At 43.0% G+C, this 20,629-nt stretch overlaps 11 protein-coding genes and 1 non-coding gene across 12 annotated transcripts; 9 read left to right on the plus strand and 3 right to left on the minus strand.

Annotated features, from left to right (window-relative positions):
- Positions 1–22: 22 nt before the first annotated feature.
- On the plus strand, positions 23–1,869 carry V1516DRAFT_686950 (ribonuclease H-like domain-containing protein; the record flags this gene model as incomplete). Its single annotated transcript, XM_066923695.1, has 2 exons — positions 23–313; positions 367–1,869. 2 exons carry the CDS (start codon positions 23–25, stop codon positions 1,867–1,869), a joined length of 1,794 nt encoding a protein of 597 aa, XP_066776448.1.
- Positions 1,870–3,021: 1,152 nt separating this feature from the next.
- Positions 3,022–4,374, plus strand: V1516DRAFT_679258 (uncharacterized protein). The gene has a single exon (XM_066922880.1). It carries the CDS (start codon positions 3,394–3,396, stop codon positions 4,189–4,191), a length of 798 nt encoding a protein of 265 aa, XP_066776449.1. The 5' UTR covers positions 3,022–3,393; the 3' UTR covers positions 4,192–4,374.
- V1516DRAFT_679259 (mitochondrial carrier domain-containing protein) lies at positions 4,309–5,537 on the minus strand. The gene is made up of 3 exons (XM_066922881.1): positions 5,336–5,537; positions 5,248–5,287; positions 4,309–5,198 (listed from the first exon to the last, which is right to left on the minus strand). The coding sequence occupies exons 1-3, from the start codon at positions 5,381–5,383 to the stop codon at positions 4,411–4,413; spliced, it is 876 nt and encodes a 291-aa protein (XP_066776450.1). The 5' UTR covers positions 5,384–5,537; the 3' UTR covers positions 4,309–4,410.
- A 486-nt stretch (positions 5,538–6,023) lies between these two features.
- On the plus strand, positions 6,024–7,058 carry V1516DRAFT_679261 (AMMECR1 domain-containing protein). The gene is made up of 3 exons (XM_066922882.1): positions 6,024–6,415; positions 6,478–6,540; positions 6,594–7,058. Exons 1-3 carry the CDS (start codon positions 6,087–6,089, stop codon positions 6,889–6,891), a joined length of 690 nt encoding a protein of 229 aa, XP_066776451.1. The 5' UTR covers positions 6,024–6,086; the 3' UTR covers positions 6,892–7,058.
- A 482-nt stretch (positions 7,059–7,540) lies between these two features.
- Positions 7,541–10,711, plus strand: V1516DRAFT_679266 (N-acetylglucosaminyl transferase component-domain-containing protein). Its single transcript, XM_066922883.1, has one exon. It carries the CDS (start codon positions 7,833–7,835, stop codon positions 10,497–10,499), a length of 2,667 nt encoding a protein of 888 aa, XP_066776452.1. The 5' UTR covers positions 7,541–7,832; the 3' UTR covers positions 10,500–10,711.
- V1516DRAFT_679267 (natural resistance-associated macrophage protein-domain-containing protein) lies at positions 10,712–13,150 on the plus strand. The gene has a single exon (XM_066922884.1). The coding sequence runs from the start codon at positions 10,877–10,879 to the stop codon at positions 12,986–12,988; it is 2,112 nt and encodes a 703-aa protein (XP_066776453.1). The 5' UTR covers positions 10,712–10,876; the 3' UTR covers positions 12,989–13,150.
- A 1-nt stretch (position 13,151) lies between these two features.
- Positions 13,152–14,647, plus strand: V1516DRAFT_498179 (uncharacterized protein). The gene is made up of 2 exons (XM_066919112.1): positions 13,152–13,599; positions 13,658–14,647. Exons 1-2 carry the CDS (start codon positions 13,229–13,231, stop codon positions 14,520–14,522), a joined length of 1,236 nt encoding a protein of 411 aa, XP_066776454.1. The 5' UTR covers positions 13,152–13,228; the 3' UTR covers positions 14,523–14,647.
- On the minus strand, positions 14,451–14,945 carry V1516DRAFT_679269 (uncharacterized protein). The gene is made up of 2 exons (XM_066922885.1): positions 14,816–14,945; positions 14,451–14,757 (listed from the first exon to the last, which is right to left on the minus strand). The coding sequence occupies exons 1-2, from the start codon at positions 14,909–14,911 to the stop codon at positions 14,611–14,613; spliced, it is 243 nt and encodes an 80-aa protein (XP_066776455.1). The 5' UTR covers positions 14,912–14,945; the 3' UTR covers positions 14,451–14,610.
- Positions 14,946–15,058: 113 nt separating this feature from the next.
- V1516DRAFT_679270 (H+-ATPase G subunit-domain-containing protein) lies at positions 15,059–16,047 on the plus strand. Its single transcript, XM_066922886.1, has 5 exons — positions 15,059–15,190; positions 15,280–15,318; positions 15,387–15,429; positions 15,481–15,581; positions 15,638–16,047. Exons 1-5 carry the CDS (start codon positions 15,188–15,190, stop codon positions 15,800–15,802), a joined length of 351 nt encoding a protein of 116 aa, XP_066776456.1. The 5' UTR covers positions 15,059–15,187; the 3' UTR covers positions 15,803–16,047.
- A 159-nt stretch (positions 16,048–16,206) lies between these two features.
- Positions 16,207–18,092, minus strand: V1516DRAFT_626484 (Aldehyde/histidinol dehydrogenase; the record flags this gene model as incomplete). The annotated part of the gene is made up of 3 exons (XM_066919751.1): positions 16,207–17,400; positions 17,444–17,611; positions 17,658–18,092. The coding sequence occupies 3 exons, from the start codon at positions 18,090–18,092 to the stop codon at positions 16,207–16,209; spliced, it is 1,797 nt and encodes a 598-aa protein (XP_066776457.1).
- A 619-nt stretch (positions 18,093–18,711) lies between these two features.
- On the plus strand, positions 18,712–18,812 carry V1516DRAFT_t57. Its single transcript has one exon. It is a non-coding gene; the product is annotated as a tRNA-Ser (tRNA).
- On the plus strand, positions 18,712–20,480 carry V1516DRAFT_679278 (FtsJ-domain-containing protein). The gene is made up of 4 exons (XM_066922887.1): positions 18,712–19,444; positions 19,497–19,547; positions 19,609–20,121; positions 20,177–20,480. Exons 1-4 carry the CDS (start codon positions 19,184–19,186, stop codon positions 20,423–20,425), a joined length of 1,074 nt encoding a protein of 357 aa, XP_066776458.1. The 5' UTR covers positions 18,712–19,183; the 3' UTR covers positions 20,426–20,480.
- Positions 20,481–20,629: the final 149 nt, after the last annotated feature.

A 20,629-nucleotide genomic window follows, 5' to 3' on the forward strand; every position in this document is an offset into this window, starting at 1 on the left:
GACAGTGTGCCGACGGAAGAGCATGGCGAATCTAGATAAATCTGAAGAAAAGAGCGCGCAGATGCTAGCTGCTACTCGTAATATGAACGAGACAGCTGCCGAGTTAGCGAATAATGATGTGAAGTTCCATCGCATGACATCGAATGAGTTTGCCGCAAGACAGGACGCGTCTGCTGCAAGACTGTTGAATCTGGTTAATATTCTGTACTCTGCTACAGGAGTCTCTATGGAGTCGAAATTTGAGCTTCCAATGGAGTTGACAGATAGATGGGAGGAGATTCATGAGGCGAACACAGAATTACTCGAGAAGGCAGTATGTTATTTATCCTTCTTACCGACTGACAACAATTTGTTGACATTCTATAGGACTTGCAGCTAGATAGCCTTACAGGACAGAAGGAGAATCTGTCTGTAGGTAAATTCGAACTTTCTCGCAATACGCTCAAACCCGAATTAATGCATGGGGACATTCCAAAACCTCAACTCCTCTTTACAGAAACTATTAATAACTTTGACGAGCTGCCATTTAAACCGCGGCTAACATCTAAACCGAACGCAATCGTGTCGCTGGCTGATTCTTTGGAATTGGTTCCTGGGACTTTTGGACGAATGATGTACGTCAATCCATATACTGTTGAGATAGAGAAGGCAAAATATCCAAAGTACGTTTCAAAACTTTGCAAGCCAATTGAGCCTATGCCTTTAGAGACCAGTGAGCCCATCTGGGTTGAAGATGAAGCAAGTATAAAAAGTATGCTTAAAGAACTAGCTCAAGAAGTGGCTATCGCTGTCGATTTGGAACACAACGACACTCGTTCGTATATCGGACTAGTATCGCTCATGCAGATCAGCACCCGATCGCGAGACTTCTTGATTGATACCCTTAAGCTAAGAGGGAAATTACAGATTTTGAACAAAGTATTCACTGATCCAAAGATTGTTAAAGTTATGCATGGGGCCGGCTCGGATGTAACCTGGCTCCAAAGAGATCTGGGGATTTATGTAGTAAATTTATTTGATACCTTTTTTGGCTCGACTATGCTAGATTTCAACAAAAAGTCACTTGCATATTTGCTCGAACACTACTGTGATTTCGATACCAACAAGAAGTACCAGTTGGCGGACTGGCGCATAAGGCCGCTTCCAGAGGAAATGGCTTACTATGCTAGATGTGACACACATTTTTTGCTATATATTTTTGATCGAATGAGAAATGATTTGCTTGGCCGTGGTACGATATCTGTGGTTAACAAATTCGGCGTCGAACGCGAAACTACCGGGATTGCGGAGGTTCTACAGGAGTCCAGACAGTTGGCTCAGAAATCTTACGAATGGCCGGTTTATGATGAGGAGTATGGAAAGGGAATAGGAGGATGGCTCTCTATTTCAACTAAGTTCAAAATTTTTGATGGAAAGCAGCTAGATGTTTTGCGTGCACTAACCAGATGGAGAGACCAAGTGAGTCGAGCCGAGGATGAAGGATGCCAATATATAATTCCAAACCGTTATATTGGGATGCTTGCACGCAGACAACCTCGAGATCGAGCGGGCGTAATTGCGATTATTTCGAAAAGTACGAGCTCGTCTGTGATGAGTCGTGTAGATGAAATTCTAGAGGTAATTCGCAGGGGATTGGATGATGGAATCGCCATAGACGCTGAAATGACGACTGCAGGACAGGAAGCAACTGCAACAAATGAACAAGAATCTGAAAAACAATTAGTATCGGATGAGATGACACAGATGCGAAGGATGAATTTGGCGAGCGAACTGTTTCCGGAATCTGATAGTAGTAAAAACTTTTTGGTAGGCCAACAGCCGGGGTCTTCGTGCGCAGTCCAGAGTAAAGTTTTCGGAAATTTGCTATAATGTACTATGCCATTGTGCTTCTCATAGAAAACATATATACTGCATTTGTTACTAGACATTAGATATACTTTCAGTAGTTAATATATCAAGTGGAATGCTTATTTTGTCTATCTCGATGGGAACATCCAACTACAACAGCCGAGACGTAAATAGGAATAGCAAGAGCATAATTATTGGTGATATCTTGCCATCTTATGTGTCTTCCCGACTTCTTTTTGGAAACCAGAAGCGAAATTGAAGTAGAACAAGGAACCGACATAGTGAAATCTATAAACCTCTCTTTCGATAGATCTACGATTTGAACAGATGACGAATATGTCTGAGCTTATGTTACGCGCAAAATGCAATTCAGATTACAACTTATTTAGACCAGTGCTGCGACAAGGTTGAAACTTTTAATGCTTCGCAGCAGTCTCAGAGAAGGCCAGCCACTCTGACAAGCTCCTGAGCACGATGTCACGGAGCCAGTGGATACGCTGACAGTTACAATTCGGCAAATTTGTGTGTATGCCGCTAGCTATTATAGACCAGAAAGTTTTATTCGAGATGTGCAGGTACTGCCAGATCATACACAGGCGATGGCTCGATCAGACATCCGAACTTCCAAAGCAAATCTACGGTACCGAAGATACATACCACTACGAGACAGTCAGAATGCTTGAGAACAGTAAGACTGCGAAGCTTGGCTGATTTATGATTCTCTTCTTGGTCGATTGTTGCATTAAATTTCATGAATCTACTTTTAACTTGCTTTATTACTTAAAGAGATGACTTGGACGAAAGATAAAGGGCGGATGTGCTGATGGACTTTTACTAGATCCGTTCTCTGAAAGCCATGAAATAATCAGATGCGATAAGATTGGCGGAACCGCAAGCCTCGTTGGTAGCGTGCCTCATTGGAGTAAATAACCTCTGCAGATCAAGCCACAAGAGCACGAGGATTTGTAAGAATCTGATTGTTAAGCAGGGCGACAGCAGAGAGAAGATGAAGGGGACGACGAATCAAAATTGTATTAAGATTAATAGACACAAAACAGATGAGATAGCAGGATATGTATTTCTGCCCGAGTTCCTGCAGAATCGATATGTATATATAAGATTATGTAACGCTGAAGACATGCTAGCCAAGAATAACGTCGTGCACAGACTAATATAACTTATGGCGTAAATGAACAAAATAATTCATAGTTATGGATCAATGACATCAGTGAAGTTGACACCCGAAATCGATGACAATATCTAGATTCTGATTGGCTCCAGGATCAACAGTCAGCCTTGGTCGGAGACTGTCATTGGCCAGCTGGCGGTCGCGGCGCTTCATCTTATCTCGTGCTGTCTCCGCGTTCCCAGTTTGGGCCGCCACAGAGTCTGACTACTCTTTCTTATTTATTAGACGTTTCCGCCAGTTTCCTTCAATTTGTTGTGATCTATTACTAAATCTCTGTTACTGATCAATACAATTGTTTATTTGAGCAGTCTATTTCAATTCATATCAAATACATTTAAGCAATACAGCTCGCTAATATGTCGTATATTCGCCAGAACTCGCTCAGTGTCGGTCGGGCGGCCCGGACTGCCGTTCGTCGATCTCTTCAGACACAGGCTCAGTCTGTTAATGTGGCTCCTCCATTTTCGGCGGAACTGGCACCGGGAAGTGCTGCTGTTTCCTCTGTGGCAGGTGCTACTCAAACTCCGCCATGGAGACGACACAACTTTGGTGGTCTGGATTCGGCAGAGTCCGATCTCAGTTCAATATTTGACTCTGAGAATCCCCCCTCTAAGGACGATTTGCAGAAGATCTTGAATGCCGGTCGACTTAGTCAGAATAAGAAGTCTTCTGCTAAGCTTTCGCACAGTGTGGCATTCAAGAAGCCTTCTCCGTTTAATGTCAAATCTTCTCCTACTGCAGCTCCTTCTGCGGAATCACATTCTCGACCTGAGTCTATTGCCGCAGAGACTACTCCAGTTCGCAAGACCTTCCGCAAGTTCAAACCGAGAAAGGCTGCTATGTCATTGACTGATTCTGCTGTTTCGCATGTTCGCCAGCTTTTGGATGGACCCTCTCCTAAATTACTACGCATTGGTGTCCGTAACCGAGGCTGTTCAGGTTTGCAGTATCACTTAGAGTATGTCGACGCTCCGGGCAAGTTCGACGAGGAAGTTGTTCAAGACGGCGTTAAAGTGTTAATCGACTCGAAAGCTCTGTTTTCAATCATTGGTAGTGAAATGGATTGGGTTGATGATAAGCTGTCGAATCGATTTGTTTTCAAAAACCCAAATATCAAGGGTGAATGTGGATGTGGAGAGTCATTCAGTGTCTAATTGCTGATTTAGGCATGGCTGTTTTGGGGTTATCATTAATTGTCTTGATTTAGACAAGGAGTTTTGGATTTGTTTTATGGCATCAATTATTATAGTTTGGCATTGCATTAGCGGTATCGATGATATTAGATTCTTGGATATACACAGTACATTACACGATAATAGATTATTGATTAAAATAAATTAGATTATGAATTAGAATTACACGGGTTGAGTTGATCAACCCAATAATCTCATTGTGAGCTCAACGCTCATGAATGTGCCTGCACTGCATGGAGTAGCACGGAGCAAAGTAGGAATTAAACCTTTCCAAAAGCCTGATAATCCAGCAGTATTGAATGTTTTCCGAGCAGCATCTATCGCGCCCTTATACACAGCGTCTTTGCCGAAGCCGTCACTCTGGACCTTACTTTTTATGACGTCTAGAGGATACGAGCCTAGCCAGAGAACTTCGCCGGCCAAGGCTCCGCAACCTGCAACCTGCCATGCTGGTATATCATGCCGCTTGACGCCGCGTAGGTTCTGAATAGATTGCATGAGATATTCAAAAGTAAGGAACCACAGACCGTACGCCTGAGCTTCTCTGAGCAAAGTAACCGTTTGACCGCGAAATATTCCTGGAAGACCCTGCGCTGAGTATATTTTCCGAATTGCATCAGTTGGGCCATCGTATAATTTCGCATCGTATCGCTGGGTCTGGAGTAAAATTCGAAGTTGCTCAACTGGACCTGCGATCGGACTGTTCGCTACACCAGCGACAGCGCCCGCAAGATAGAACTGGGGTAGAGACAGAGAATCTCTATTTGTCCGAGACAGGAAAAATCTCCGAGCGTCATGGAATGCATAGAACTGAACAGATACACAGACTCCGACACCAATCAGTGGAGAGGCAGTTCCTTTGTAAAAAGCCAGCGGGCCCTCTGCAGCTAGTGTTTTCCGGAATGCCTCGATTGGTGTGCGGAATTGACCAGTTTGCAGGCGTACTTTGACCAGATCGAAGGGCTGGCCTAAATTAATTAGCAATATTATCGATATGCACTGAAACCTTCATCATACCTATCAACACTTGGACAGCGCCGCCGACAAATCCTGCCGTCTTTAGGTAGTTAGAAAGGATGATAAAGATAAGACACAACCGACTTACAGTATCTTTCAGCTTGCGTGAGAGCGATGAGTCCACGGAATCAGCCATTATCTAATTATTATGCAAATTATTATGCTAAGGCTAAATAGATCCAGTAAATCTATCAGCAATGATCATCACAATTGTTCAGTGCTTTATGGACCAAATAAGTACTTCAATTTCTGGCGAGACTGGCAGCTGGATCTCGAAAAAAAAAGAAATTAGCCTCGCGCGGCGGATCGCGTCATCGACCGTCGCATGGGGAGAACTGCTTGGTTGATTAGATAACCATACTGAGTCGGTGTTGTGGACGGACCAAAGGAAATCAGTAAACGAATGTGATTTACAAATTATGAAATTATTTATGACAATTTAATTGATTTCTTTGTGATAATCTGATTTTGTTCTGGATTTTCCTCTCAAATAGATAAAGACAAATTGTGAAGACTTTCTTAGAGCCCGTATCGTGGGAGTGTCATTCATAAACAAGTATTCATTAAATTTATTGCGATTCTGCCGTTCTAATTCATTTTAATTCATTTTAATTTATCACATCATCAGATTTCTAGGACTTTTCTGGAGACACGATTTTGTTCTATGCGGTACCTGCACAGACAGGATAATATTGGGACTCACGCTTCCTGTTCGAAAGTCCCAACGTGCTGTTCTTGATGATGACCTGGAAAGTAGCTGGTAAGTAATTATATCGCTCAGTTTTGAATCTGAAGTTGACTAATTATTAGTTGTCCATAGCACAATATTTCGAATCACCATGGCAAGTAAAGCTCAGTGCGCTTTATGTTTTGACGTATTAGCTGCTGAGTTCGAAGATCGCGATCCCCATTCTCTAGGTGACTTCGAACGAGCCCTTGCCAGAACTTGCGATTCGCCATCAGAGAGCATCGATACTAGTTCAGAATCCGACGGATCGGTGTCGATGACAAGGAATTATGCTTCTCCGATTGCGCAATCTGAAAAGTATCCGCTGTTTGTGACCTGGAATACAGTCACATCTCATGGTAGTCATCGCCTGCGCGGGTGTATTGGCACTTTCCAGGCACAGCCGCTAGAGCACGGTCTTAAATCCTATGCTTCGACAGCGTAAGATTTTATCTCTTTCCGGATGACGACAGTCATCAAATTGCAGGGCTGATCTATCTCAGGGCATTTTACGACTCAAGATTTCCTCCCATTACAGCACCAGAGCTGCCGTCTCTCGAATGCGGGTATGCTGTCTAAACTCGATCTTTCTCAGCTAGGGTTTTACTAACTAATTTAGTGTTTCTCTCTTGACTAATTTTGAAGATGCTGCAGATGCGTTAGACTGGGAATGGGGAGTACATGGGATCCGTATTTCATTCTCCGTTAGCGGACATAGATACTCGGCTACGTATTTGCCGGACGTGGCACCTGAGCATTTCAAGACTAAACAAGAAACTATTGAAAGTCTGGTCCTGAAAGCAGGATATAGAGGACGAACGGATTGGTCGAAGCTAGAAATTAGTTTGGTTAGATACCAGTCGTCAAAGGAGTATTTGAAATATCCGGAGTATTTGAAGATCATGGCGAATGTATAGATTAGATTTCGGAAACTGTGGTTGAACTTTGATCGATACAGTATAGGTATTTCGGACAAGTACGGGTTAATCTGATTATGTGGATTCGGGGTGGGCGTATAAAGGTTTATTTTGGTCTAGTTTTCCTTAGTAGTTTACAGGTTTATACATATTTTAGCACAATGAGAATATGAAAATCTTTGTATTAAATTCGACGCGGAATTTAAGCAATTCCAATATAACGATCGATCTTATAAACGACCTGGAAATGCCAGAGCAAGTTAACTTGATCACATGACCTGAGCTAACTGCTGAGTTGAAGTTCGTCGAGAGAGATATTCTCAGCTCTAGGACAACGAAAACGAGAATGAAAACTGACTGAGTTGAAAAATTTTAAATCATTGGTTCCATGAGGCATTTTGGAATCACAATCTGAATTGAGTTTAGATTTTTAATATAGATATACGAAACATATATTCGTTTATCGATCTAAGCCAGTGTTTTTGTGGAGGAGACACGATTCTACAGCTTAGATATCAATTAATGCGTTTGGTTATCTATACTGTGGCATCAGTCTTGTGTTTCACAACAGGCTATATTTCTCATAAGTTCCGGGTCTTTCATTTTTTAGCTACATTTTGTTCTCTCGTGCTGGAGAAAAGCATCTTGGTGGGTCTATTAAAAGTTTAATCCATCTGGTGTGGTCTAGCTAATCATTGTCGATGCAGGACCGCGCAGGAATAGCAATCGGGGCACTTTCTTTACTGTTTTTGATCCTCGTAGCACCTTTGTCGATCATTGCATTACAGGAATCCGAAAAAGTGGGTCACTCAATTGGTTAGGGCAGTAAATAAATTCGCGGACTAACAAATATCAGAACTGCGCCAACCAAGGACAGACTGTCTCCGCGCGCGATCAATTGAGGCGACGCGGTAGCTTCTAATCTTTAGATCGGATCAGGGATGTTTCCAGATGGTGCAGACATCACAACCTACTATGATCCCGATGATATCGATCAAGACAAGCCTAAGCACCATTTTAGACAAGGTCGTGCGCTCAGGCTGACGAATCTCCAAACAGCTGACAGAGATGGATTTGGTAGACGACGAAAAAGTAGTATGCATATTAATCTTCCCGCTAATCAACATTCTTCTGCGCGTGTTCATCATGCGGGGACTACAATCTCTGGCGCAAGGTCTGTACCTGTCTCATCTGCCAGCTCTCCGACCGACGAATCCCCAACATCTGCGCAGATGGGCGAGATGCTAAACCGAAGACAGGAAGCTGGGCACTTCTCGCGAAATACTTCAGGTACAGTCCCGAGGATTTCAAATTCTTTTAAAAGAGCAACCACAGCTCAGACAGTCACTTATCGCGTTGGAGATCACCAAAAGGAACGGATTCAATATGATTACGACCAGATTTTCGGTTTGCGGGAGAAGGTCTGGCAGACGGTGAAAGAAAAGTCAATCAACCCCACAGTTTTGCGAGTATTTTGGCCTTCAAATTATATTCTTTCGTCTGGTTCTCGAGTTGTAATTGTTGGCTTCCAGAACTCAGCAAGCGAGTTTGTCGTCGTCGGATTGTACAAGGATATCGAGGTATCTGAAATGCAGAGCACTATCGATAGATATGCGTCGACTATTCTGGATGTTCATCGTGTATCTGTAGGTTCTGTGATGGTTGGGGACCATATGGCACCGGATTTTGGGCCCGTCGTTGGTGACGATGGTCAGATATTGGAGAGCCCGATTGATTTGTCAAAATTGACTGTCTTAGGTACACTGAATAGTAACCGATCTGACGACCGGGAGCTTCCATTATTTGGAGTCCAAGGCGGAATGGATCCCTGGCCTCAGTTCTATCCCTCATTTATCCGACCTGGTTCATCAGAGCCAGTTTCCACTTGTAATTCGTTTCAAGTCATTTTATATTTTCAACCCATATCGAAGAGATTACAGTACATTTCATTTTTGCCTATCACTTTGGAATTAGCAGATAGAAGTTCGGTCCATCGAGCTGAGGATGAAGCCAGCGCCGATGCTCGAAAGCGACAGTTACTGATCTCAACAATCGAGAGACACACTCGTCTAGGGTTTCCCGTATGTCGAAGTGCTGTGCAAGCGAATGAAGGTATGGACACGAGTATAAACGAAATTAATATCGCATATGAGTTGGGCTTATTTTTACGGGATGCCGTCCAAGTCGAGTTCAACCGTCCAGATGGGTCTGAATTAACATGGACACAGCGACTGACCGGGGGGTTTAGGCGGTCCATTTCCAAAATCTTGGGAGCGCTTGGTGTACTGTCCACAGTCATTGGTCTTGTATCGATCTGGCTTTTGCTCGTTGCCATTATGTCTTATCGGATATTGTCGGAGTTTGTGCTGATAGTGATTGAGTGGTATCCTAAGACAAATATACCTGCTTTGAGGGAAATCTCAGCTACTGTCCAGCAGCTTGATCTCAGATTACAACAGGCATGCTATTGGCCTGTGCAGTACATGCGATTACACAAACAAAAGAGAAAACTATCAATTCGAACAGCGTTTAATCCAGAGTATATTCGATTTTATAACAGTCTTTGGCTGGTTGCTAATGACATTATTATTGGTGCAGCAGTCGGGGCCTACATGATTGAAAACCGTGAATACATCGTTTCGTTCATTGAGTATTGTATCAATGAGACACTTACTAAAGGTCTCAGACGAACGATCGAGTGGCTCATGGATTGGCCTGGAGGCTTAAAATTGAACAACGAGTTGGTAGCGTTTTTCGGCGAGTTGTTTTTATGGGTGATTGAATTTTGGGGCGGCTTGTTGAGAATGTTACAGCCTTTACTACCAGGCTTTGTTTATCTCGCTGGATTATCTGGGTTTGTTGGAGCAACTTTTTCGATCGCTTTGATTGCCGATATCATTTCATTCATGACCATTCAAATATATTCGTGCTATGTTGCGTCAGCGCGTATCTACAACTGGCAATTGACTGTCTTGGGTTCATTATTCCACCTGTTTCGTGGTAAACGTAGGAACGTGCTGCGGAATCGTATCGACTCTGTTGATTATGATTTGGATCAGTTGCTACTCGGGACGCTACTGTTCACGCTGTTGGTGTTTTTGATTCCCACCGTGCTAGTGTTTTATTTGACTTTCGCAAGTGCTCGACTTGGGATAATAGTACTCAACGCGGTACTGGAAAGCTCACTGGCACTACTGAATCATTTCCCTCTGTTTGCGATCATGCTGCGCCTGAAAGATTCCAAACGATTACCAGGTGGACTAGAGTATTCTCTCAAGGGTGCAAAGAGTCTGAAATCATCTTCCGATACTGCGACAGCAGTTTACTTGGAACTACGACCGGTTGCGTTACCCGTCTCCGCTATGTTCCAACAATATTTACTTTTATGCAAACGAATTCAGCGGTACTATTTATCGCTGCATGTTGTTGGCCTTTTACTAACAGGTCAATTTGTACCAATCCAAAGGAGCAGGTTGTATAGTCTACAGTACTCGATGCTGCCGGAGAGACGGATAGGGATTCGGGAACTGTGGGACCAACTGAGAACTTTCCGAAGTGAGATTGGGAAGGAACTACGTGCGCGCACGGCAGCCGTATGGAAACGCTGATATATCTTGATATTAATTTGTAGGAGTTTAATTGTAATAAGCTAGTGAATGCTCTGTTTAGATTAGTTAGATACAGATCAGATACAGATACAGATATCCGGTAGAAGTCGGGTCGGTTCTCCGGATTCATCCGACTGACCATCCGTGAGTGGCTCAGACCATGTGGCTGGAAGTTTTGTGGCTGGACCGTCTTCGGTTGCCCCAGGTCGACGAGGAACAACTAGCCAGCTTAATGCTGGGCAGGGCAAATAGGTTACGTGGACCAGATCTCTGAACGGAATCTTACGAAATTCCAAGTTTGTTTCGGCTTGAAAGAACCTTTTTAGCTGAAGTGAAAGATCTGCGACGCCAAACCACACCTGTGGGAGAGAAACAACATGAACTGTCCGACCCGTGATCCTGAGCCCGCAGGAGATGAGTTCCATAACCAGAACCCGCCAGTTATGGATAATGCATTTTCGACCAATCGTTCTGATAAAGGACTACTTAAAAAACAAGACAGTCGGAACATCGACATGCCAGGTTTATTAGAAGACTCGGGCGGCAGTGCTAGCAGGAGTATTGATGCAGCTGTGGCCACCAAACCGCGGACGAACGTGGAAACTATTCTCCACACGACTGGCGATCCTGTCCGTCGTGATCGTAACTCGACCAACCCTCAAGCTTCTTCCCTTTCGTCTTCTATCACATACAAAAAGTCTTTGGCCTCTCCCGTAATTTCTAGCTCCACCTCAGCTAGTAAACGCCAACCCCGGACTTCGACCCGTGCTCGGCGCATATCTATTACTGGGAAGTCTTTTGATACCTCAGAAACATTGGGTCCAGCTTATGAGCTTGACGAGCTTGAATATCCTCTTGGTCGATCTGCTCAGGCGAAGCCATTTGCAAACGAAAGCATTTTTGAGTCTCCTGACCAGGATCCATTTCCATCCCCTAACGGCCGTCCCACGTTTGAGGGACCAGGAAATGGGCTATTGTCCAAATATCCGTCTTCCGACTCCCGGTTCGGACGTGCCTGGGATAGCGCGCGACGACTAGTCACCAAATACATGGGCTTTATTGGTCCTGGATTTATGATTGCTGTGGGATATATCGACCCTGGCAATTATGCTACCGACGTTGCTGCTGGCGCAATTTTTCAATATCGTTTGCTGTTCGTTATCTTGATATCGAACATGCTTTCCATCTACCTACAGGCATTGTGCACCAAACTAGGGTCAGTTACAGGTCTGGATCTTGCTCAAAACTGTCGTTTGCACTTTTCTCGCTCAACTTGCATAGCTTTGTACTTACTGGCTGAACTCGCGATCATCGCGACTGATCTGGCCGAAGTCATAGGTACTGCGATCGCTTTAAACATTCTTTTCCATATCCCATTAGTTGCTGGAGTCGCATTTACTATTATAGATGTTTTGATTGTTCTTATTGCATATAAGCCCAACGGTTCGTTGAAAGCTGTGCGTTGGTTCGAATATGCGGTTGCTGTTCTTGTCATAGCTGTTGTGGGCTGTTTCTGTGTTGAACTTAGTAAAGTCGATGCTTCTTTTGGCGAAGTTGTGGCAGGTTTTATTCCATCAAGAGTCGCGCTGAAAGGACGCGGATTGTATTATTCGTGTGGAATACTCGGTGCTACTGTTATGCCTCATAGTTTGTATCTTGGTTCTGGCCTTGTTCAGCCGCGTTTACGTGAGTACGACGAAAAAATTGGAAAATACACTGCCAATGAGGAAGAAGCTTGCGAAGATGACAGCGTTCAAGATGAATATCGTTATCGTCCTTCGCTGGAAGCGATTAAACACGCACTCAACATTTCGATTGTTGAGCTGGCTGTGTCATTAATTACATTTGCACTATTTGTGAACTGCGCAATTTTGATTGTGTCTGGATCGTCTCTGTCGAACTCGCCTGGTGCGGTCGATGCTGATTTGTTTTCTATCCATGAAATGTTGTCGCAGTCGCTTTCACCTGCCGCGGGTACACTGTTTGCGCTTGCGTTGCTATTTTCAGGTCAGTCTGCCGGTATTGTGTGCACTCTTGCCGGTCAGATGGTATCTGAAGGATTTCTTCATTGGACTATGACGCCGTGGATCCGTCGACTGATAACGCGGTCTCTTGCTATTGTTCCTTGCATATTGTTTGCTGCTTTTGTTGGTCGAGAAGGACTGGGCGACGTTTTGAATTTTTCACAAGTCATTCTTTCTCTTATTTTACCTGTTGTTTCGGCGCCTGTTGTCTATTTTACTTGCAGTAAAAGCATTATGCGAGTACCTGTTAACACATCACCCGATACTGCCATGACAGCTGATGATTCAGCCACTAATATTCAGAACCAGATGAGTTTTGATCTTGAGCGTATCGATATAGAGTATGTAGATATGTCGAATGGAAAATTAACTACTGCTATAAGTGTTCTGATTTGGGGATTCATTAGCGTGTTGAATGTCTATTTGATTATCTTACTGTTTAGTGGAGGAGCTGATCCCGACTAGCTATAGAAGCGAACTGGTTATGATTGTCTTTCTAATTTATTTGGTGTACGTCTGTATGATTTTTGAATAAGTGCATGCTTTTTATTTGGTTGTCAATTGAAGTTCTTAAGTTGCCGCATTATAGATTGTGTTTTGCTTCCCCGTTGAAATATAGATGGGAGTATATATAGTACGTAAAACAATAGACTAGCTTACTCGAGGAGTTGTAGAGAGAATTGAAATTAATGCAGTTTTTATGCAATGGAAGGACTTAAGGTCAACGATGAGATTCAAGAAAATTCTCTCCGGCTTTCTGTCACATTAAAGAAATTAGCCAGAATCGATGTTCGGCCGTCGGTACCAACGGAAAAAAAGGGATATTTTTGGTTTTTTAATAGCCCGGTAGCAATTGATCCAGGATCAACTTTTATCTGGACAATTTCAAGGCAGGAATTAGAGAGTGGAATTTGTATTGCCGATCTTGTGTGCAAAGTTGTGAGTGTCTTTGGAAGTACGCAAGATAAACGCGAGTACCAACCTGGACTGTACGCTTGCATTCTGGATTCTTCTTGGAGTCGTCTGAGTATGTGGCAGATCGCGAGTGATGTGCTACGCTCGGATGATAAGATATGGTAAGAAATTTTCGAAAAATTTTTCTATGAGTTGCAAAGTTCCTAATATTGAATTTAGGATTACAAGGTTAGATATGAGTGATCACTCGGTGTTCACTGTGCCTCCTTGGAAGCTGGCTAAACCCAAGGATGATAAAATCGAGAGTCACAATCAAATAGAATCTATCGATGTTGCTGGACCGGCGACACAATTAGATGAATGCATATTTAAAGAAGATATTTTAAAGCCGAAAATCGTATCTAGACGGTCAAGTGAAATTAGTGTGGTTCGGTCGCTTCCGTTCGAAGGTAGCAAAGCTACCAAATCTCGGAACCGAAGACGAGCAGCCCTAAGGAGACGAAGAAGACAAATAGGATGGCAAACGGAGAATCAGACTGCTGATTTTACTAGTGAGGAGCAGGATCAATCTTTATCCAATTGGAATTCAATTGAAGCAGCCCGTTTGAAATTAATGCAAAGATTAGAAAATGTTGATACAGAAGCAGAAACTGGAGTTTCTACGCATTCAAATATAAAATCGGAGTCAGAATTTTCATCAGAATTAGCATATTTCTCGGAGTCAAATTCAACGCTGGACTCAGATTCAGATTCAGATTCAGATTCAGATTCAGATTCAGATTCAGATTCCAAGTCGGGAGTCGATCCAGATTCCATGTCAAAGCCAGCTATGTCAAAACTAGATAAGACAAAGTCAACAAACTCGTTAAGGCCTACAAATACCAATAGAATAAGATTACTAGCACAAGCCGTCGAAGTCCTTGGACCGACAAGCCGACCACTTGATTTACCGCCGTTCCCATTTCGGCAGATCAATATTGACGAGAACTGGCAACCTTTGTACCCCCCATTACGAACGGACAATGACAACGATTATGACGAGGAAGCTGAGACGTCAAATAGATCTAAACGAAGAAAATATTGAATTTTTTTGCAAAGAGTAAAGAGTAAAGAAGAGTAAAGGTATATATAGAATACTATGTACAACAAAAAGTAGCTTGGATATCAGTATCTCAACTTGGATAATTCGGTTTGCGCCGGTCAACCGGCTGCTCAGCCTCTAATTCTCGCTCAAGAGCTTGCTGGAGCTGTAACTCGACCATACGCTCCTCTTTGACTCGTTGTCTCTCAACATCTTTGATGACACCTTGTCGCATATTCTGTTGCGTAGTAGTCAGCTGGTTGATCCATCCAGCATGCTTCTATCGCCTAACTTACCGATTGTTCGAGCTCCTGGATGTAATGAACACCGTAGATTACGCCCACGGCGGACAGACTGACGAGTCCTAATGTGATTTTCGAAGCTCGCGACATCTCTCCTCGCTCGATCTTCCTGGTTATTTTCTAGCTTCGAAGTATTATCCCAACCTATCATTAAGCTGAAAGAGTATTTTAGCCGCTGACTTTTGCGAGCCCTTTGTACACCACTATCAGCTACACAAACACCTTAACAAACACTGCTGTATCTCGGCGGTCGAGCTGCTCCGTTCTTTCTAGCCTTGCTTTCAGCAAGTTATTTCCTGCTTATCAAGTGCTTTAAAGAGGTTTTTCTTTGTTTACATAATACAAAACAGAATAATACTCATTCAAATGGTATGTTATAAGAGTACAGTGTTTAAATCTAATTCGGGACCAATTGAGAGCTCGGAGTGAGTTAGAAATACTAAATTCCTTTTTTCTAGTCTGCCCAAAGCTCCGTTGGAATCCAAACTCTTCTCGAGGTATGTATTTGATTCCATAATTGTTAGCTGATTATATGGTAAAATGACAATATTTTGACAAGATGTAGGCTGAGAAGGAGGCTCAGGCCATTGTCGCGAAAGCCCGTTCCTGTAGGTGACCAATTGGCATCACAAGGACTAGTTAACAAAATTCCATTCTAGATCGTACTCAGAAATTGAAAGATGCTCGCACCGAGGCACAGAAGGAGATTGCTGCGTACAAGGAAGCTAAGGAGACCGAATTCAAGAAGTTTGAGGGCGAGGTATGTTTAATATTTACCGCCTATACGTGGTGATTCATTTTTGACACTTGCTGCAGCATTCGTCGTCCAACACTAAGGCTGAAGAAGAAGCCAACGCTGGCGTCCAGACAGAGCTTGTTGAAATCAAGGAAGCTGCTGCGAAGGCCAAGGACAAAGTTATCTCTGAGCTCATCGAGGCAGTCACCAAGCCCAAGCCTTCTCTTCATATCAACGCTGCCTAGCTTTACAATGCCGTCGAGTTCCATTCATTTGCTTTCTTGTGTTGATCTTTGGTTCCTGTGAGCTTGGTAGATATTTGATATCTACTTTTCATTTGGCGCTACTCCTTTGAACAGCCTTTGTTTCACCCAAGTAATCTGGCTGTGGCAGAAGGTCTTCTTAGAGGCGTACGCTACTTCATAATTTTGTAATTACTTTTTTGTTTTGATTTCCATTATCTAAAAATAATATTTTTTTCTGCTTTATACTGCTCGGTTTTGTAATAGCCTACGACTGCTCTGATAAGTTCCATAAATGAACGCCTAATCCGGCGGAAATTTCAATCAAGGTATTTGTACCAAATTATTACAGAATTTTTCTAAATACGCAATACAGTTTTGGTAACAACAGCAGTAATAATTTAATTTTACATATTAAAGACAAGTTTGATGAGGTTCTTCATAAATTCCCATGGATTTGAAGCATATGCAGTGACATTCATAGCTTCCACAAATTTCCATGGCTTCAGACTCGTGGGAAGTGGGTAGTCGACAATTTTTGGGATCGTAGTGCTAATTCCTGGATATCTATCGGTGCAGATCGATTTGGTAAGGCATAAAGCTCGTAGACCTTCTTCGCCTCCAAATTTACCATAGCCCGAGTCCCTAACGCCGCCAAATGGTAGTTGGCAAACGTAAAAAGTCGCAAAATCATTGACTGCAATGTTTCCTGTCTTCATTTCTCGAACAACTTTGCACGTCGCCTCGCTACCGCGCTGTCCAAATACCGCTCCACCTAAACCGAACTTGGGTTCATTTGCAAGTGCAATCGCATCTGTAACTGAGGATGCCTTCATTAATACCATAATTGGAGCGAAAAGTTCAGTTTGCGCAAGTTTCATGGATGGTAGCACGTCTATCAACAAGGTAGGCTCAAAATATGATCCGGCGGGATATTTAGGATGCCGGTATCGCTTACCACCGTAGACTAGCTTCGCCCCTTGAGAAACAGCCTCCGAAATCAAATCTTCAAGGACTTCAAATCTTGTAGAATTAATCATCGCCCCCATATCAACCTGGGTCTCCGGATTGGCCTCAGAAAAGTCGTCGAGATTCGATCCAAGTCTTAATGTAGGAACTCGTATTGCCAATGCCTTCACTAACGCATCATACGCAAGTGGCTGAGCAATAATACGTTCGATACCAATACAGTTCTGGCCTGCTGATTGAAAAGACCCGCGCATTAACACGGAAGCCAGTGGATCGCAGGCCGCCCAGGTAGATTGATATTCATCCAGAATAATAGCGGCGTCTTTACCGCCCAATTCAACAGTGACTGGAGTCAGCGATGTTGCTGCCGCAACAAGAACTTTGTGTGCGACAGGCTTGGATCCAATGAATGTCACATGAGAAATAAGAGAGTGCGATGTAAGATGATCGACATCCTCAGGCCAGGGACAGACAATCTGAACGATATCAGGGGAGTATCCGCAAGATACTAAACAAGTACGGACGATAGCTGCAAAATGAATAGATGACCAGATCACAGATTCGGAGCATTTAATAACAATTCCATTACCGGTAAATAAAGCAGATATGATGGGATTCAATAAATTATGTAGCTGTGGGGTTAATTTTACGTTTATACCACTGCAGGATACTTACAGGATAATTCCAAGATACTATAGCTAATACTACACCCAATGGCTCGTATACAACCTCAGCCCGCTTGTATCGAATCAGTAAATTAGCAGGACCAATTCGTTTCGACGGTTGTAAGGCCTGTTCACCATGCTTTATCGTCCAGCTGAGTTTTTCTAGGGTGACCAGTATCTATGAATTAGTATTTCCATCAAAAATTAACATCGTAAGACCTCACCTCTCCCAGTGCAGCGTCAATCATGGTCTTGCCGCTATCCCGACAGGCTAAACGGACAATTTCCTCTTGATGTTCTTTGAGGAACGAGAGTAGAGAGCGCAAGACGACTCTTCGCTGCTCGAACGTCGTTTTGGCCCATTCCTTTTGCTGGACCGCATTACACTTTTCCAACGCAGTATCGATATCATTTCGCGTTGATGCTGGAAATCGTCCAAGATAGGAACCAGTGGCTGGACAATGGCATTGTATGAATTCAGGTGAATCTGCTTTTCTCAAGCACGGTTTCTCGGGCGCATACTCAGGTAGCTTTCCATTGGATTTCCATCCAGCTCGACTTTCGGGGGGAAATCTGTAAGAAAATTTCTCAACGATTGGGGCTGTGAACAGAAAGGAAATGAAATATATTGGTAAAAGAAAAGATCCTAGAATGGTCATCAACAGAATCGGGAGTGGAAGCGGCCAGATCACTCGTACGGGCTCCAGAGCTTGATCCAATTTCACCCAAAATGTGTCAATTCGCTCGTACCATACGTCCATGTTGTATAACTCCTAAGTTCCCTAATTTTCGCGCAAAACTTCACATATATTTATACATCAACTGGTAGAAGTTAGCAATTGCACTGAAAGCGTTGAGCTCGCCGTGGGACTATAGTTCTGCTGTATGAAGGCTTGCAGACAATCAAATGTTGAGCTTCACTTTGCCTTCTATACCACTGAGGAACCTTCTCATGTAAATTATCATTTTCTTTGTAATGCCTCAATACTGTTTGTTATTACTTTTCTAATTGACTCTAAATAAATTACAGATTGCATGTAGATCAGGTCGGAAGGCGCCTGATTCCACGTCTACTTTCACAAGTGAGCTTCGACTTCTCTACCTTTGATTACTCGGTTGAAAAGTGAGGACATTCCGGATAGCATATTTCAATATTAATGAGCCAAGACACGTTATAGTTCATTTGATAAACAAATGAAGAATAAGAGTTTAAAAATTAGAATCAGTAATACTCAAATATAAAGATGTTGATGGACTAATTTAAGGTTTGTAAGTGTTGGCACTATGGCCGAGTGGTTAAGGCGAAAGACTCGAATAGTTTGTCAATATTGGATATCTTTTCTCGTATCGAGGCGCAGGTTCGAGTCCTGCTGGTGTCGAGTTTTTTAATTTTCCTTTGAAAGTTGTAGATTGAACTTGATTCGGCTTCCGATAAAGGCTGGGCTTGCTAAACTATATGTAAATGATTCCTGTGCTGCGTTTTGTCCTCACTCTTTGAGAATATGACCAGTAAGGTTCTCAATTGGTACTGATCGTAGCCCAATTTCTTATTCACGTTCATTTTTTTTAGCTATCTAGAAAATAAGGATAAAACTGTTGTAGACTAATTAGGTCTACTGGGCATTTCTACCAGTTATTGCAAATGGGTTCCGTTCCTAAAAGTTAAAAAGTTAAAATTGCTGGGATTCAGCAGGCCAGTAATTACACTCGACTCAATCGAGAAGTTCATAATCAGCAAGTCCCGGTTGAGATGGCCAAACTAATGATGTTAAAATCTCCAGAGTGCCTTGGTCGAATTGTATATAAAATTTATGGAACAAATTTGCCTCCAAATGCAGCAGAATGGAGCGCGATAACTTTAATCAGTAATTTGAGATTGAACCAGTCATGGACTCAGAGGAGGGCTAGCTCTAGCTCAAGTCGATGGATTCGACGCCAAAGGGACGACAAGTATAGAAAAGAAGCTGAAATACAAGGATATGCTAGTCGAGCAGCATTTAAATTACTCGAAGTAATTTATCTCTGTTTGAAAGTATTTAGCCGACAGAGACTGACAAGACTAGATGAATCAGAAATATCCTTTTCTGAAGCCAGGCCAAACTGTAGTCGACTTGGTATAATATTCTATAGAATTGCAAATGGACTAGTTTGATCTGCTTTCTAATTCACTTCTAGGGGTTTGCTCCCGGATCTTGGTCACAGGTGGCTATAGATAAAACTGCGCCCGGAGGTCGAGTGGTCGGTATCGATCTCCTTCCCTGCGCGCCTCCAAAGGGAGGGTGTTCTATCCAAGGAAATTTTCTTGATCCAGCTGTTATAAAAATGTTGAAAGAAGTATTATCCGATCCTGATACCGGCCGACCTGTCCAGCAGCGTTCGGATGCATTCAATGACGATGGAAGCATCAAGGCATATATTGACCTGGAACGAACAATTGAAAAGAGTGCCACGAATCATCACTACGATAGAGAAGTCCAAGTCAAGAGTTTGGAAGCGGCAATGAAAGATATGAAAATCGATCTCGGATCGGACCCTGAAATAGCATGGAATACTGTGGATGTTGTATTGAGTGATATGTGCGAACCCTGGATTACAACCTTTAACTTCTGGTTACAGACACTGAGTCGTCCTTATATTAGGCTAATGAACACTTCGGGAAATACGTTTCGTGACCATGCAACTAGTATGGTACGTGGAGCCTTGTATCTATGATAAATTATTTTTTTCTGACAAGCTGTTCCAGGATCTATGTAATGCTGCTCTTGCATTCGCGCTTGACACTCTTCGCCCCAATGGATCGTTCATTTGTAAGTTTTACTCGGGCAAAGAAGACTCACTACTCGAACGCAAACTGCAGAAAGTCTTTCGGTTTGTGAAGAGATATAAGCCACCAGCGTCTCGTAGTGAATCAAAAGAACAGTATTTTATTGCTCTCGAAAGGTTTCCTAATATCTCGAAACGAGAAGTATATGGCGATTTGTATGAATATTAGCAGTAATTAATTTATGCCATTTTATGCCTGTTATTATCAAGGGCAGATTACGATACATAATTGTACAATTGTTTGCAGAATCTTTGAGGAACATAGCTGCTGAGGAACTGTATACGCCGCAGCTGTGGACGCGGCCCACGGTGCGGCCCCCTGTTTGCCCAAGCAGTCGTTACTATGACCTCGTAGACGCAGCGGAATCAGAAT

This window comes from Lipomyces oligophaga, assembly GCF_038497815.1.
Source record: "Lipomyces oligophaga strain CBS 7107 unplaced genomic scaffold V1516scaffold_6, whole genome shotgun sequence".
NCBI lineage: Eukaryota > Fungi > Ascomycota > Lipomycetes > Lipomycetales > Lipomycetaceae > Lipomyces > [Lipomyces] oligophaga.